Source organism: Cyrtonyx montezumae, unplaced genomic scaffold (assembly GCF_038088225.1).
Source record: "Cyrtonyx montezumae isolate F1298 unplaced genomic scaffold, pur_monq_1.0 scaffold_7, whole genome shotgun sequence".
Taxonomy (NCBI): domain Eukaryota; kingdom Metazoa; phylum Chordata; class Aves; order Galliformes; family Odontophoridae; genus Cyrtonyx; species Cyrtonyx montezumae.
In genome coordinates this window covers 21046763-21065342 of record NW_027072078.1, presented here as the reverse complement: position 1 = coordinate 21065342, position 18580 = coordinate 21046763, and the positions used below count along the sequence as shown (strand labels likewise).

The 18580-nt window shown below is 41.5% G+C and overlaps 1 protein-coding gene across 6 annotated transcripts in view; it reads right to left on the bottom strand.

The window, feature by feature from the left end:
* Positions 1–9775: 9775 nt before the first annotated feature.
* RBMS1 (RNA binding motif single stranded interacting protein 1) overlaps positions 9776–18580 on the bottom strand; it is a 137443-nt gene continuing 128638 nt past the window's right edge. For 4 of the 6 annotated variants that reach the window (XM_065750807.1, XM_065750810.1, XM_065750811.1 and 1 more), the window contains exons 10-14: positions 18478–18528; positions 16337–16447; positions 15629–15709; positions 15311–15395; positions 11553–12528 (exon numbers count right to left, since the gene is read on the bottom strand). In XM_065750807.1, the coding sequence (XP_065606879.1) occupies positions 15318–15395; positions 15629–15709; positions 16337–16447; positions 18478–18528 (321 nt within the window). In that variant the 3' untranslated portion in view covers positions 11553–12528; positions 15311–15317. Of the gene's footprint in view, positions 10584–11552; positions 12551–15310; positions 15396–15628; positions 15710–16336; positions 16448–18477; positions 18529–18580 lie in introns of those variants that run through there. The other 2 variants (XM_065750809.1, XM_065750808.1) reach the window with 2 other exon arrangements.

Here is an 18580-nt window from a genome sequence, read left to right as displayed (position 1 = left end):
ACCCAAATGAAGCAGCTCTGAATGCAGAAACAAAGGAAGAAAATTTACTTACCTTTGGAAAAGACACAGGTGACAGGAATCTCCAGAGAGAGACTCTTGCATCCACTGCCAACACTTAAATGAGGTCTGGGAAGGGGTGGGTGCTGGCTCCACCTCTTCAGATCACTCAGGTACAGTGCATGCACCTGAGCTCCCCTGGGTTGGCCTACCTTTCCACCAGGTGCTCCATCACTGGTTCAAGCCATGATTTAGTGTTTCTGCTATACCACCCATGAACTTGCATTAAGGCTTTCTATTGATACACCCCTGGGAAATAACTGGTGCCTGAAGTCATACATCAGCAGTCATCTTGGAGGCCAGAAGCATCCAAAGACCTCAGAATCGGAAAGAGGTGACCAGAAACCCCACTGTGCTGCAGTGTGGTGGGCACTCCCTGCCCACCCCACTCCTGGCTGGCAACAGCCATCAGTCAGACACCCATCAGTCGTGGCCTTGGCAAGGTTCATCACCAGCAGCAACTGCCATGCACCAGGCTGTGGCAGCTCATTAGAATCAGGCAGTCCATTACAGCTGATGGGGTTTGTTGTTGTTCATAGCATTTTTATTTTCTGACATCAGTGTAATCTCATCCTTAGTGCACCTCCTCAAATCCTCCTTTCACCACAGCAATCCAGCTGCGTTTTTACCATGTTACTTTTTTCACTTCATTTTTTAAATCTGACTGTTTTTGGAGGAGAGGTATACAAGCTGAGAATCCAGGATGCTAAATGCAGGGACAGAATGTCTGCCATCTTGTTAGTTTCCATACGGCACCAAAGTATGAGCAGCTCATGTTGACAGTGCTTTCTTGTGGCACTTACCATTATTAGACAAATTTAATACAGAGATTGCTGCAAACAATAACAGTGAACCTTGTCCTCTCACAGGGCTAGGCTGAGTCAAGGTGAAGTAAGCAGTGGCTGTCAGCAAAATCAAGACAATTAGTGGCTCTAGGAATAAACATTAAAACTGTCTCACAAATAGCACATGGAAATGCATTTAAGGTTTGTTTTTTTTTTTTTTTTTTAAATATCATTAAAAGAAGAATTCACATGAAAAGGGACAGGGAAAGATTGAGTCTTTCCAGGAGAGACAGTTGAATTTTGCCTTTGATTCCTGGAGGAATTTACAGCTAAAAACTAGAACTGAGTTTCTCCTTATGCATGTACCCCAGGGAAAAAGCATTTCCCAAGTTGTCCTACTGTGATTTTTCTCTTTTCTTCATACAACCATTAAATTAAACAAACAAACAAACAAACTTCCTTTTTATGTACAAGATCTGAGGCCAGATTCGACCTGGAGACAGTTCTGACTTCATACAATGAATCCTGTTGGTCAGTTATATCTCTTCTGCAATCCATGCAGATGAACAGTCATGGAAATTTGGAAGGGAAGAAGGATGTCTGTTAAACACACATGCCCTAATGCACACACAATAGGTAAGACCTGAAAATAATTTCCTTGTAATAGAATGCAGCCTCTTAGCCCCCAGAAATGCACCGTTTTCCTTAAGAGCAAACATTCATTCATGCTGTACACTGCCCTGAGCCTCATAGCTGCAAAAGCAATGGTAGCAAAGCAGAGGATCTCATACACAACAAACAAATTACATCTAAAATTACTTTGGACAGCTCAGTGAAACCAAATGCCATCACTGCTGGTGGCTGTCCCCCTCACTGACCTACTGACTTTGCCCAGATGTGTCCCTGGAACATCTGGAGCTGGAATTCCAACAAACCCCACGAGAACTTCATCAGAGCACAGAGGATAAATTCACATATAAATCTACAATGCAAAATTAATTTACAGAGTTACCCAAATCTTTTCTGGGACAAATCCTTCTGAGGTGTATTTATTTACAAGAGATCGAAGTTACAACCAGATACCTCAGGCCTGTCTTCCCAAAGATATTTAATTAATCTGTGGCTAAGACTTCAGGCAACATTTGTGTTAAATGAAGTCATATATGATTTTAGATCTTGATGGGCAAATATTGCCTACGCTTGATTTGTAGATAGAAAAGGATACTGGAGTTGGTGTCGGTAGCCGCTCATGTGTTTTTTCTGCTATTACAGTACTGCCTCAATCAGAAACAGATCTTTGTGGTAGGGATCATATGAATATAATTGTAGACACAACTCATCCCACAGAAACACGGCACAGGTGAGAACCCCACATCAATAAAGGCAGATTTTGGGGTGCATACCATGAACAGAATTTGGCAGAAACGAGGCATGGCAGTGGGGGTGGGCTGGAAGGGTGTTAATGCTTGTAAAGAAAGCAGCACAACACAACATGGGCAGAGAAGGAGCGTGTGTGATGTGAAAGGAGTAAATGAGCTTCAATTCTGCTCTTTGGTAAAGGGACCACAGGGCACCCTTCATTGTCTGCCCCAGGCCAAGTACGAAGCTGCCAATCATTAGAGCAGAATCTGGTCTTAAATATGTGTAGGTTTAGTTTATCACAATTCTGAATGAAACAGAAGGTAGCACGAATAGCCTCAAAGAATGAATGAGGAAAATATAGATTAGCCAAACTCTAATACTAATTGCTGTTCAAACATCTAACTACTGTCCCACACAGTGAGTTACTATGGGTGTCATGTGGGACTGAGGTTTAAGCAGAAGCCACAAACTATTTCAGTACAACTGGAAAATTGCATTTTCAAATCATTATTTATGCAGTAAAATATCTAAAAAAACCAGAATGGGTATTATGAGAAGTAATATATTAGTTTTAATTTTCCTCTGCTACTTAAAAATGAACACATATGATAAAATACATAGTTTAGAAGACTATGAAGATAGTGTCCTATCAAATGACAGACTGCCTGGTTGATTTACATGAAATACCAAGCACTCGTATGAGAAAAGGTTAAAATTAGATTGACAAGCAAATGTGCTACCAGACTGCTGGCTGACAAATGGCAAAGTTATGCCAACGTATTACTTATTCTGGAGGCGCCCAAGTAGCGAGCGGGAGATAGTAAATCATGTGCTAGAATACATTCACGTTCAGCATAAACAAAGAGACCCCAGGGTCTGCAATGAGAACATATTAACTATAAGTAATTTCTGTCAACAAATAAGTCAGTGGTAAAATCTTATTAGATATGGAATTTGAAAGACTTGAGTTTCCTGAAGTCAAGAGCAGGCTGCTCTGCTGTCATTCAAATGAGATCAGAGCAATGCCCTACAACGACCACACTGTTCTTCAAAAAAGTTGACTATTGTGTTCCTCTTCCTCCCACCAGTCAGACAGTGCCATCACACAATGGCTGCAGGACTGTTCTTGGCTGCATCTTGGTCACCATGGGGTCCTTTGAGTTGAAGCGACCCTCAGAGGCCACCTAAGCCACCCCCTGCAATGAGCAGGGACACCTCCAGCTCCGTGTCCCCATCCCATCCATGCAGCCAGCTGCTTTTAGCTCATTTACAAGCATCAAGCGAAGAAGAATTTTAAATTGCTTTAATAATTAGCAGCTGGATAATGGTGCTAATGAAAATTACAACCCAGATGTGCCTCAATTTGTCTACAAACTGGAAATAAGATTCTGAAAGAGATGGAAACAAGTTAAATTACAGTCAGCTGCTCCTTTACAACTCATCCCATGCAGCCTAATTAGTTTTTACTTACAGATAAACTTTTATTGGTTTTGTTTGTTTGTTTGTTTATTTGTTTGTTTTTTTAATCAGGTGGACAGTACAAAACTGGATTGTACTCCCTTTGGCATTAATGGAAATTCTGCAGCTCACTCCTGTGGAATTGCGGGTTGGCTGCAGGGTGAATTTCTCAATATGAGAACATAAATCAATTAGGATTTTACAAAGCAGAAATCACTTGAGCCTACTCCTTATTGCAACATCTTTTATGACATTTTGTTAATATGAAGCTATCTTAAAGCTTTAACAGACCCAAACCCATTTGCCAACCTGTTTCCTTAGGGAAACGTGCTCTAATTCCCTTTCAAATAGCCATGACAGACAGCATGGTAGGGGAGGGAGCTAATTGTCCCCATTAGTCATCTCCTTGTCAGGATGACTGGCAGCCAGGAGACGTCAGGCGTGCTTGAAGAGCTGCAGCCAGTTAAGATCTCTTCAGTGTGCACTGGGAGACACCGCCAGGCCTGCTGCCCCTTGGTGACACCTGGGAAACCCGTGAATATTTTATGCCTGATCTTTAATATGTCTGATAATATTTTTTTCTCCTCCCAAAACTACGGGGAGGGAGAAAAAGGAGAATCTGAGGTCTGAATCACAGGAGGGTTCCACTCTAGCCTCCTCCCTGTGGTACTGTTCTCGTTTGTGAGCGATGACCCAGGGCCGTGCAGAAGCATTTTGTTACAATCTGAAATAATCCACTAGGGTCCAAAACAGCCTCTCGAAAAAGAGCAACCATTTCTGGAAAAAACTCTGTTTTTTGAAGCTCTGAGATACGGAGTGGAATTTACCACTGGAGTCTTCACAAGTAGCTGTCAGGAGCAGCTATTAGGGTAGGAATTAGGCAAAATTCAGATCTCACACAAACAGTTGTAGCTCCAGCGTGCGCACTCATGCTGACAGGCTGGTTTCAGTCCTCGAGGCAAGAGAGGCAAGAAGTGAGAGACGCTCGCAGAGCATCTGCTCATGAGATCAGACAAGTCTGTCTCGTTGGCAGAGCTATTGTCCTTTGGTCACACCAATCCTAATTTGAGTCCTGCTTGCAGCAGCATAGAAAACCTGTGACAAACATAGTCACGCTGGCACTGAGGTGGCTGCCAAAAGGAGATCATTGTGAGTACTCGAGACTGAAAAGGGGAAAAAAAGCGCAGAGAAAGAAAGCTTCTGGGACTGAAGTTTGCAAAAGAAAATGATGTTATTGGACTTCTTAATTTTCTCCCCAGTCCTGGTTCCAAATAAAAAGCAATCCTCATAAATTACAAACACACGCCTGCATCGGGTCCTTGCCCAGAAGTGCAGGTCTGTGACTGCATGCTGTTTTGCCTCAAGCTGGGGTGTATGGAAAAACAGAGAAATACTTCATATTTCCAGACTTGCAATATTTTGTACTTCTTATTCATGGCTGTCTATGAACTGCCCTATTTGTTCTCACTGCTCTTTGGGTCTTTTATTGTATCTGATACAGCAGTGTGGCTGATCCAGAAATGATTCATCTAATTGCTTTGACGAGTGACAATATCCCTGGCAGAGGGTAACAAATGCTTCTTGTAGTCCACATCTATGAATCAGATTGTGTAGGACCAAATCACTGGCCTTGCCCTCGTCACCGCTACCCTGCACAGAGCTGGGCTCCCCGCACAGCCAGAGGTGAATACAGCCCTCTGAAATGTGCCTGCAAACTGATTTCTCCTACCAACAATACCGTTACAAAAGGCTTCTGAGACTTGAAGCACCAACGCCAAATGTTGCACATACTTTTGGTTGTGGAGAAGTTTCCTTTAGCCCCCAAGAGAATCTCTTATTTTCAGAGCTCCTGAAAAGGTGTCTGTGCCTTTTACACTTCATTACAAATGAGTATATCTCTAATTGCTTTGGCCCTTGCAAAGAGAAAGCAATAAGGATGCTTCCAAGAGTATGTGCCAACACACTGGCTCGAGTTCACTGGTCTCTTCTGGGATGAATCTTCCTGGAATAGGGAGTACTTGTATTTTATCTTATGAAGTTGGGATGAGGCTTTGTATTCAGCGATACCGAGCCAGAAGAGCACCACCGTCACAGCCCACGAACGGGATCGCTACGTCCCGGATTGCTCCGCCTCAGAAGGAAGATGCCCTCTGGTGGCTGCGGTGCTCGCTCTCGGCTGAGAAGGGCGGCACTGGGGCGGGAGGGGCACTCCCCGGAGCGACCCCTGCAGTGAGCGGAGCCCCGGGGTCACGGCGGGCACTGCGCCGCTCACGCTGTCAGCCCGCGGGGTCGGGTGCGCTGCAGAGCAGCGATCGGGAGCAGATGCCAACGCTGCCTTTGTGCCCCGCGTGGTTCTCGCAGGGCTGGCTGGCTTCGGCTGTTACGCAGTTCTGGGAGAGGAATTCCTGGAACTGCTTAATTCTTTTTTCTTTTTCCCCTTATACATACATCTACATATATATATGAACTCCAGGTATTCAGCAGCCCAGTGCCATAAAACTTGCCCTCAAACTGAGGGTAAATCTTCCAATTTTCCAGAGACTTCACAATAAAAAAAACCCAGTGCCCTTCTTAAATACGACTGGCTGAGAAACAAATTATAAAACAAAGTTGAAATTTGTGCACAGGCCTAGAGGAATACCTTCCCATTTTTGCCTGAAAGCTTAGCACACTGCTGCTCTTTTTTTTTCCATCACCTCCATGGTTTGGGAGCTTAGCTCTTCCAGGAACTGTCCTGCTGACAGCTGCAATTGTTGAGCTACGGAAAGTGAGCAAAGCATGGCTGGAGGAGGTCAGGAACCTAACATACATGCAGCTGGTAACTTCTTCAGCATTCTGTTTGTTGCAAACTAAACCAGTCGCTCTTAAAACACCTTAAAATCTAGTGTTGTTCTGTCCAGGCAAAGAGCAGTGATGACTGGATCTCGTCAAATGCTCACTCTGCACTTGAGCAAGCTTTTCTTGACAGCAAGGAAATCCAGAACGTGTTATCCCAGTCACCAGCCCCCCTATGTCCCAGGGACTGGCTGCCCCTGCACCCCAGCTCTGACACAGTCCAGATGCCTTCTTTTGGCCTTCCTTAAGCTTTTCTTTTTTTCGTTACCCTTGCACACTTCACAGATATTGCTTGAGTGCATCAACTGTATTTTGGGTGTTGAATTTCACCTACGAATTCCAGCTGGGAAAAACACTGGGGAAAATTCCTACTGCAAACTGCTTCCTCATGATCAGTGGAATGTATATGCAGGAACGTGCCTCCCTTGTTTCTTTTTGGAACACTACCACGATGGTCTCTAAACCAGTGTCACTACCTGTACAGCTGCCTGGGCAGGTTGTCTGAGCACCTGCAGGAAGTCTTCAGGGTGCCACATCCCTTCAGTCACTGAGTTTGCAACATATCTCTTTCTATCCCAATGAAGCTGCTAGAAGAGATCAGTTGAAAGGAGTGAAGAAATTGAGCAGAATTCAGAATAACACTGATGCAAGCTGGAGTGAAGGGCTACTGTGGAAAAAGGCAAGACAGATAACGCAAGCAGCCCAAGCTTGCCTGCTGACAAGCTGTCCTTTCTTCTGTGGCAGATGAAAAAGTCCAGTGGTATTTTCCTGTGATATGGTTTCTTCTTGGTCACAGACTTGGGCTGCAAAGCTTTCTCAGACAGTAGATGCAGTTAGAGCTGTCCTGAAAAGGAAACTTACTCACTCTGCATGCAGGCTTTTACTCACTCCCTCTGGTCACTGCATTGTAAATCTTCGCTGCTCTGACATTAGTTTGGCTTTCCCTAGGAGGCGGAGGAGATGCTGCCAAACAGAATAGGTTTTGTATATTCTAACCCCTATTCTGGATAGAATTAATGGCCCGAGCATGAAAGCCAAAAGCCTCAGATTTGTTTGGGTTTATCAATGCCAGAATTTGTTGGCTAGGAAATGGTACAGATGATCTTTCACAGTTGAAAAACTACGTCAGTATTGCAAGTGTTTGGAAGGTAGTAGCACACACGTCTGAAACGCCATCACATACCACATGGGCTTCCACAGCAAGGCATTGCTGGGCAGGGTACGAATGAGCATCTTATTCCAACGTATGAAGAAGTTTGCAAATAATTTTGGAATGGTTGATCAAAGCAAAAGGAGCAGGTGCAGTGCTGTGTACATGGGAGGAGTAGGAGTAATGAACGCACAGAAAGACTCTGGCACACAAAGTGAATTTGTCATGATGTCAGCTGTTTCTAAGGAGAGTGAGTTGGCATCGTTTCAGTCGATCACGCAGGTTGTCTGGGGTGGTGGAGATACCATGACATAAATTAACCCCATAAGGGAGAGATGTACCTGTGATCTATTCATTTTTATTATTATTTTTGTGAAAACCTGATAGACAGTACCAGGAAAGTGCTTTAAAATACTGTGACTTATGTCACAATTATTCTAGCACAATATTTGCAAACAGTCATTAACAGAGCTCAGCTGATCAACAGTACTTTGTTAACTGGCACTTAATGCATCGCTTCCAATAATCCAGCTGTTAATGCAGAAAATAGAGAAAAATAAAATATTTCATTCAACCCCTACAGAAAGTCTAGTTTCTGATCACAGGCAATAGGGTCTGTTCATAATCTTGCACAAAGTATTGTGTCAGGATAAAGCCACCCTACATGAATACGATGCTTATCAGCATTTGTTAACAGGACTGTATTAACAACATGTTTGCAAGAGGGCTTCAAAATCAAACTGTGAGCATCAGGGTGGAGTGAGTGTTTGAACAAACCAGCAGCTAATAGACTAATTTTATTATATATAATAAAGTATATTACATAAGGATATTGCACTATTGCAGATTGTCTGATAGAAATGATATGCACAGCCTTATTCTACCAGGCAAAGGGTACTAATATGCAAACTTCCATTCTTATCAAATAGAGCTAGACTTACAGAGAGGTAGGGTTATCATAGCACTAATTAGAAAAGCAAATAGATAAAGTCTTTCCAACCCACATTATTCTGACTCTTTCATAAAGCTTTTGTAAGGGAGCACTTGTACTTACCTCAGAAGATCCACTTGTAATGTGAGATTACCTTGATATGATGGTGAAAGGAACAATGCAACAAAACCCCTTAGAAGTTTGCTGTATTCATCCATTATATTTTACATAGGCAACACACTGGGCCAGAATTTAAATTACCAGAAAATAGCAATCTGCTATTTTTTCAGCTACAGGAGACTGGATCTGCTAGCAGCAAAGTATGAGGTTTTTCTTTCTTCGTTGATAAGAACCATTGTTGTCGTGGACATCTTTATTGCCTAAGCTACTGTAAATTGCTATTTCCTAACCTGTAGGTGAGTCCCTTTTGTCTGTTGCATTGAAAACAGATTTAGTCTCAGTATCACAGCGTTGTGCAATGGGAGCCTGGGCTGTGCCTGTAGGGCAGCCCCAGCCTGCCTGTCCCACAGGCTGCCTGCCCCAGTGCAGGGCTGGTGGAGCGCTTGGTCTGCATCAAAAAGAGGTGGAGAATGTAAGAAGTGTTCTTTGGGGCAGCACATCCCCTGCTCCCTCTGCTGCCTTGTACTGCCGGCACCGGTTCCCTGAGTCCCTGCTCTGCCCCTCATAGCACCCATGGGTGCCCAGGAGTCAGAGCTCACTGAGCCTGCACCTCATGGTGTTGCGAGCCCCGTGGGCAGCATAACCTTCATCGAGCTGGAGATGCACTGGCTGATACTTAGCTCGATTTGGTTTCCAGGCCTTACTTTGAGCAGAGCTGCCCTCTGAGACACACCATCAGCAGTGGTGATCTTGCCAAAAGGATGATAAAATCAGAGATTACCTTTAGAGCAAGAGGTGCTTACAGACTGCAGCTGGAAGAGGATCACTCAGGCTGACTCTGAATCCTACTGAAGCACTATGCTCCAGAACAGGTATTGCAGCCAGCTCCAGTGTAGCTGGAAGGACTGGAGCACTTCTGGCTGCAGCTCAGTGCCAGGAGCTATCAGAGACCTCTCCACCCTTGCCCCTGTGCCCACACTGCAGCCTGAATACGCACCTCCCACAGGAACAAGAGCTCTTGTGTTCTTCTTGTGTTCTTGAGATACATCTCATCATGTATTTGTCATGAGAGTTTCCTGTTCTGTCTGAAAGAGCAAGCAATTTATCAAGTGGTTCAAAAGAGTTAAAATCTGATTGTAGCATAAGACAGAGGGCAAACCCCACACACCAAGCATGAAGCATCACTCTGCACTTTGGACTAAAGGTGGAGGTTCCACCACAACCTGTTTGGGTTTTCCCCTGGTAAAGGAACAGCTGAAGGAAACAGACGATGGATTTTCTTTCTTTTTTTTTTTTTTTGGATCTTTTTTATTCAAAAGTTTTCAAAGAAATAAAACAGAAAAAAGCTAACAATCTAATCAAATTTACAGTTCAAAAATGTCTTTTGGCGTTTAACAACAAGTCCTAGGAAACAAAACTACAGAGTTATCTTGAACCGGACAAATAAGTTACCACTGGCAAGTTTGTGGCACTAGTAAAACAAAAATAAAAAATTAACTCTCTTGATCATATAGATATCTCTATGAAAATCTTTTTTTTTTTTTCAATCTGTACAAAAGGTCTTTCTTCATAAATTAATTTTTTATAATTTAATGGCTGTCTACTATGTGATGGTTAAGTAACTGATTATTTCTTTATGTACAGAGGTTAAATTTCCCAAATCTTACCCAGACAATGAGTATGGCACTTAGTTCAGACGTTTCGGCAGCAGCTCTTCCCTCCCTCTAACACAGCCATCTTACTGCGGTTCCAAGTAATGCAAAAGCATCAAGTAGTGAGAGATCTAGGCGTGGAAATTCGCCCGATCCAGGAAAGGTGCTGCAGGAAGTCTGGACTTTGACAAAGCAGTAATATTCCAGGGAGCATAGAACCAATAATACCACAACTTTTCAAAAAAAGAAAAAACAAAAACACATCTCTTATGACTATGTATTTCACTAGAATCTACACTTCTCAGAGCAGCAATTTACTTTTGAAACTATGAAATGTCACCGACATCTATACTCCAATACTCACACAAAATTTAAAAACTAAAAAATACTTGAAAGAAACAACTGTTAGCCCCAGCTCCCGAGCTAGGATGATTTGGTCTGTGGAAACAGGGAGGGCCAGCAACCTGTCCCAATACAAAAGGAAATAAACTTTGAGGTAGATAACTGATCATATACAGCTGACCAGAGAAGTACACAGTTTTGGAAGACAACTTAATTTATCGTTCGATTTAAAACATATGCGATCGTAATAAAGAGCTTTAGTAGCAGTGAATTATCTAATATGTGAAGTACAAATAACTGTGTATTTATGAATCAGGAATTTCATAGTTTCAAAATCGGTTTTCTTTACACTTAACACTTGTAGTGATGATGTAAAGTGTGGCACTGCTTGGATCCAAGTCTTCCTTCATGCTTTTGTGTCCATACGTCAATTAAAATTATAAAACCTAAATGCAAATGTACAAAAAAGGCACATTCTCCTAACCGCAAACTGGTCCGGCAAAAATAAAGAGTACAGAAGACGTAATGCTGAGACAAATCAAAATTATTGGTTACTGGCTCTTTGTTCTTTGGTAAAGTTACCTTTTAAAAGTGCCAAGTCTTTTTATTTTTATTTACCTACAATAGAGAGCTAGTACCCAATCAATTATGCTTCTCCTCGCATCTCAGCTCATGTTTGAAAACGAGTCCCTTAGCTTTTGCCATTTTGCTGCAATAGCAACTTTTGTGTTTGCTAAGTCTCAGTACGATCCTCATCCTAAAGCACTATCATTAGTATAAAGGAAGGACAAAAACATTCGGTGAGATCCCCACCCCAAACTCCCTATTCTACCTACACTAAAACTAGAACATCGAGTTAGTTTCTGGAAAAAAAAAAAGGCAAAAAAAGATTTTACATTGCATCATACAGCAGAGTTCCTAAGTCATTCAAACTACCAAAGGGAACTATCGGCGTACGGCCTTACAAACGATTTATCCTATTAAAATTTCCCCGTCAGAAAATGTGTTTCACACAAAACAGTTTTCCCCTCTTGCATTTCACTACCTTACATATTATGTGAAAAATCATTAAAAACACTTACTACACATTAAAAAAGCCAAATTTTCAGCATTTTTTATTGACTACCTTTAAAAGCCCTATGCTGCTGTTTTACAAGGCATAATAGACCAGCTCATTTGGTCAAAGCATTCTACACCATTAGTTTGGACTACTTACTGAAATAGCTACAGCATCGAAAGATTTAAGGCAAATTGGAATTCATAGAAAAGGATAAGACACTTCACACTACGTTAAAAGAAAAACAGAAAGCTAAAAGACCAGACGCTATAACTGCAACACTGCACTAAAGCAACACTCACACACTGCAAGCACAGAACATCATCCTAGATGTTTTACTATTTTAAACTTCAGAAAACCCATTTCATACAATTAAAAAAAAATTAAAAAAATTGGGAAAAAAAAATAAAAGGAAATAAAAGAAATAAAAATAAACCAAAACACAAATTCTGTCATGCACATGAATAGTCTTTGTGGTCATCTGTGCATACCCAGAAATTTGAATTTTTTTTTTTTTTTGCGTCATAACACTTGATAAAAATTTTTTCTTTTTACTAAAATAAACCTGTTCATGGGAACAGCTACTAGATGAATTTAAGGTTTTTCTTATGCACCTTATAGAACTTATAGCAAAAATAGTTTTAGTTGATTTCATTATAAATAACATTTTCAAGAACCTGTGCAAAACTGTCAATAATTCCTAAAGCACAATTGATCAGTAAAATCCATGATTGTTTCAGCCTTTGCACCCTTCTCCAGGCCAGGTCAACACCGGGCATCTGCAACACAGAAAGGTCAGAGCTACAGCAGGGTTACAGATTGCATTCATTTTGCTAACGTGGCTGCCCGCGAGCTACATCACTTCCCCTTCTAGACAGCCAGGAGAAGACCGAGTGAATGTGAGCACAAATCTGAGAAGCAATCCCAGGCAGCACTCCAGGTGTTTGGCACTCGCTGGGATATGGCTCTCTGCCAGGACGTGCCCCCCCCCCCCCCCCCCCCCCGGTGTGTTTTCCCCCATTGCCTCTAATGAAGATAAGCACTCAGAATGCCCACCGAGGAGCAGGGAGGCTATGCTCCTAGCTATCTCCCTGCTTGCTTTCTTCTTGTTTGCTTTTAATTGACCCAAAGAAGGTGAGTGTGTGAGCTCACTGCTGCTGCATGCCAAAGGCTTTCATCTCTGGATGAAGAGGGAGGGTGTGCACAGCTCCCCATGGCCAATGCACAGGCAGCTCCCATGCTTCCACGCTGGTTAACATTTAACAGCAATTCAGGGCTCATTAAACACAAAGGGAGGCTCCTCTATTTGCTATATTGGCTTATGTTGCCAGATGGGTTTTAAAAAAATATTCAGCTAATGAAAAGACAATTTTGGAATTTTTCAAGGAAAGGCAGTGTGTTAATTTAAAGTTTGTACAATTAGAGGTGCATATTCAATTATACGGGGCTATTTTAAGTCCCTTCAACTATTTTCACATAGTGGCAACTTGTTGAAAAGAAGCTATTAAGTGTATTCATTAAGGGAAAGGTGCTGGGTACTCCTGATGGACTGCATCGACTCGTGTTAAGTGTGCTGGTTGTCATTTGCCACTTATTCCTGGCAAAATATATCCCAACTTTTAATAGGACATGTCCAAAAGTGCTGTGAGTCTATTTAGAAAAAAGCTTCCATTTGTCAACAGTGACAAAACTACATCAACTAGGAGGCCGCAGTGTTCCCTGCATTTAGGGCAAGAAATAACCATCAGTTCCCTCCCTTTCACCTGTCTGATAAATGACAAGTACTGGCATGCTCTGAGGACAGAAATACTGAGTGCCATATTCTGGGGCTGAAATCAGCCCAGCAATATTACCCTTCCCCATGTACCCACACCCTCCACCTCACTTCACACGTTTCCCTGTGCAGATCAGTGCAGGCAGCAGGGCTTCTCTAGGAATAAAATCACAGAGGACTGGCTTCCAGCAAGCGCCCAGAGCTGTTCAGAGAGCTCAGTATGCTACAGAGCCAACATTACACAATGTTTCTTAGGTCACCACACACCTGATCCCTTCAGGATATTACATGCTGCTCCTCCTGTGGCCCCTGTCTATGGGAAAAAGGCTGGCACACAGCTGGAGGTGCAGATATGCTGTGCAGGGTTCTGCTTCCCCACCTACTACAGATCTCTGTTTGCAAGGAGGCTTTACATGCCCACAGAGAAGACTTCAGGCAAAACAAATAATTCCATGAAAAGTGGTTAACACCAGCCAATAGCCTTGGCATGGGAAGCATGTGGGAGCCATGGTCTTAACGCTAGGAGATGGAGAATGAGAAGAGTCTGTGGCTTTGCTTCTCCCTTCCCTGGAAGAAAACCAAGGATGTGGGCTCACTCCAGATGCCGGCGTTTGGCCAGACTAAAATAATAAACACAGGTCATATGTTGTGCTATGCAGACTGTGCCACCTGTTGAATGTGCAAAGTTTCCCAATTGGTTTGTTTCTATCTTTACATACTTGAAGAAGCTGTTATGCCAATAATGGGGATAAGAGCAGTGTTGTCAAATAACACAGCTGACCTGCAAAATCAAAAGCGATGGCAAAATACGTGTACTGATAGGTCTGTGCATTTTAAAGATAGTATCACACCATTGGAAACCCTTGCACAAAACTGTGTAAGGTTTTTGAGTACTTTAGGAATGCCATGAGGGCTGTGAAAAAACACTTAGACCACCTCTTGTACATTCTTGTAGCTGAATGGAATTTTTCAGTGTTAGGTCTTACAAAATTTGATTTAATTTGATTTAAAAATTATGTAGTCCAGTTGCTTGTCTTACAAAGCATCCAGAAAAAGACAGGTTAGGGAAAAACTAACTTCCAGTAATTTAAAACATGGATGGAGGAGGGGATGGTTAGTGCAAACAGCATTTTCAGGATAGTGATCTACAGAAAAAAAAAAAAAAAAGGTATACAGAAGGAGTTAGGATAAAACTAATGAATGGTCAGTAAGGAGCGACCATGCAAGCAGAGAGCACAGGAAACGTGCAGCAGGAAAGTAATAAATAACTCTGGAATTAGAGCCAATCCAGCACCTGGATTGAAAAACAATTGACAAAATTCTAGACCACACTGCTGCTTCCTAGAACAAAGGATGGGCAGGGAAATTTGCAAGAGAGATAGTCAGCAAGGATATCTAACAGACCAGAACCCATCCACATACTTCCTAAATCAGTTGCAAAGCTGCTTTCCAATGTGATACGAAGGTTTTTTGCACTAACTCATTGTTATTCTTGTACACAACATGCTGTATACAAGATGAACAAATTAGAATATAATCCATATACGCTACAGAGAAACTATCAAAGTGCTGTTATTTGTAATTAATTAACTCACTTCTTCCTTTCTCTTACTTCTAACTCTGGCCAAATTCATGTTAATTTCAGTGTCTATCCCCAGATATTATTGATGTGATTTATATGATATACTTATATGATATACACAAGAACTTTCAATACAGAGTACTGCATGTTATGAAAAATTGTGTATTTGAATTCACATCTTTCATGTGAAAGGAGGAGCCCCTACCTCACAGTTACTTATTTTGTTGATACGTATACGGAGAATGGTCACTGGACGTCTCTACTGTAACTTGCTGCTGACCACTGGCTTCCTGAAAATGAAGATGGAGAAAAGACGTGAGATGAAAGCAAACAGCATTACCTGCAATCTGTATTTCCATGCAATGTGAGCAATTAAGGCTTCAAGTAAAAAATGTCAGAGTGCATGCAGAGTTATGGTGCTTTAGCTGGCAATACTCCTTGCAAAAAAACAATACAGATAAAATAATTTAAAAAATAGTAGATTTGTATCTCTTGTATCTGGTCGTCTGTCTCATATACTGACCTCAACAGGAACCGCTGCTGTCTGGACATGTGTGTACTGGGGTATGTAGGCTCCTTGCATAGCTGTTGTGGCTGGCATGTACTAGAAGGAGAGACAGCACATTAAGCTGAGTTGAAGTTCAGTGTAAATCCAAGAGTATTCAAAATACCTGCCATGACATCATGTAATAGATACTGAATGCTTCCCACAAGTGAGAGACTTTTCTGTCTGAAACTAACAGCCATTTCGGAAAAGCGATTTTTTTTTAGCTTTTGAAGACTAAATTAGATGTTAAGTAAAGTTTTTTCTTTGTTAATCCCTATATATATACCTATAAATATATATATTAATACTCGATACTCAGAAGAGTCTTTCAGTTTAGAGCCTTGCCTTTATCTCTTCTTCCAGTCTAGTTTCTGCTCCACACTATGCATACCCTTCAGCAACTCTGACTTCCTGAAGAATAAAATCTATTGTTTCTTTTTGACTCCAACTCTGGAGTGATCTCCTGTGTTCCTTTCATTTGCCTTATCTAGTCTGTTTACTCATTATTTCTGACTAGTTAATAGACTGAATAAATAATGCTGAATCTAATTCATGTATGGAGACAGTTCTTGATATTTTATTGAATGAGGATTTTTTTTACATGTAAATGTACACGCACCCTGTTATCTACACACAATATTTTCCACTTGCAAAAGTTCTATTTTGTATTTAATTGCTACGTACTGTTCCAGTACTGCCTAATGAAAGATGACTCATCTGCTGCGTCAGAGGGCTTATCATTGATGCAGGCTGTAGTGACATGGTGTGGTCCATGGAGGGAGTCAGTACAGCACCCTACAAAAACAAAGAAAGAAATGATGAACAATCTGATTTTAATTATGTGTTTGAGAGTCTAAGTAGGCACTGTCCTTTCAAGGGGATGTACCGCATGAATTCTCCCTAATGCAAGGCTCTGACTGACTCAGCACACAGCTCTTGGCCACTCAGAAAGTACTGCATTGGCTTCCTATTGAACGTAAATGGATACACAATGCATTTGAGACACCTGCTGAAATCACTGCAAACACGAGTTCAACTAGATATTAACTTTACAGTAAAACATGGCGCTTTACCAGGTACAGATTTGCTTAGCTTGAGCTTTGGAATTTCAGGCTTTAAGAATCTTTTGTCTCATCTTTAGGAATACAGGCTTTGGAGGAACGTCTGTGGTAAGGGAACGTCACCTGCACACATCACGTTCACATACAAGACAAATTTTAGACGAGTGGGTCAGCAGAGCTGTGTTAAAAACTTGGTTCTCTGAAAATACCAGCTGCCAGGATGGCTCTATCGCTCCTGGGCCGCTTTGCTAACTTTACAAAGTTACAAAGATGGTAGCATTTTTAAGAACTCAGCATTGCTGAACATGCCAAGGCACACCTGTCAGGTTTTCAGAACTATATGGAAGGTTATCAACTGATTTTATTTTACTAATTACATTCTGCAAAAACATTTTTCCAAACATTCTGCATGAGTTATGCTTCCAGAAGTGTTGATTAAAATTGACAGAAGGTCAAAATCAACAGAAATAATTGCAGTGTACTGAAAGCTAGGATTTTCAATCACTAACTAGTCCTTAATATGAAAAAAAAATAAAATAAAAACAACCAACCCTACAGAGTATAGTTGGAAAAACAACCATGTGACCAGTGTAGATGAAATGAGTCACAGGCACATCAAACACTGAAAGAATTTCCTGTCTGCAGACTGCAGACTTCTCTGCAAAGCAAATGAGTAAGGCAGCACCAATTTCTGCACAGACGAAAACTAAAGTTACGTCAGGAAACTAGATCTTTATTTTTCAGCTACAAAATCTCATACTGCGTACCTTCAAAGCAGATAGGTCTCACGGTGTTACAACATACTAACTTGTGTCTTTTACAGCGTAATATGCAAGTTTTAGGAAAATCCATGTTGACAGAAAAGATAAAACCAGTTGTGTGCGTGTGTTTTAACATTCAAAAAATACAAACACAACAACAATGAACAGAATGAGAAGGTGTCCTATTGCCTTCACTGCACGCACAAGGAAATGTTCAGCCACACAGACTTATGTTCTGGTCTGCATGGAGAAGTTAACTGACACCAGGACAATATCTTTTCTATATCTGGAAACAGACTTGTTTGTTAACTATAGGAGAACATACATACTGAAGTGCCTGTTATTATTTGTAATGCTCCTATCAAGAAACCCTGTAACTCCTAGGTATAATAGCACTCAATTGGCAAAGGACACAGATAAGAAGCAAAACATGTGAGAGAATAGATTAGAATACTTGTCAGTCTGGTAATAGATGCCACAGCCAAATGTACAGGGAGAGTAGTGTTACTCATGCGTGGGGAAGCCAGAACAGGTTATCCAGGTCGTCTCAAGTGAGTGCCCCTGCTGCCATTCGTATCGCCACATCCATCTGTCTGTCACAAATTATCCAGTCTGAAGTCCTCTATATCTATTCTAAAACCATGTGTCCTCTATTGCAGCTTCCTATCAGTACACAGTATGTAAAGCACTGGTGAATGCAAAGTGCTCGTGATTTTAAAAAAGGAAAAAAAGGTTCCTCGGGATGCCAACATGTTAAATCTAGTTGTCCTCATCACATCAGTACCCTGAAGGCAGCTTTCTTTTTTTCCTAATAAAACCAGTCCCCAGTTCAGGTTATCATCGTCCTTTCTCTTTCTTATTTTCATCCACGATTTAATTGTTATGATGATTTGTCAGTAATCTGGAAGTGATGGGGCAGGAAGTGGCCTTTTTTCTGTTGCTTAAAATATGCAAATTGTTTACACAATCATTAACACAGCAGTGGAGAAGTATAAAAACTTACTGGGTGCTGCATTATATATGGTTGAGGCTGCATCCAAGAAGGACTCTGAACCTGGAATAAAATTGGTATTTTATTATCCACTTCAATGAACACAGTGCAGTGC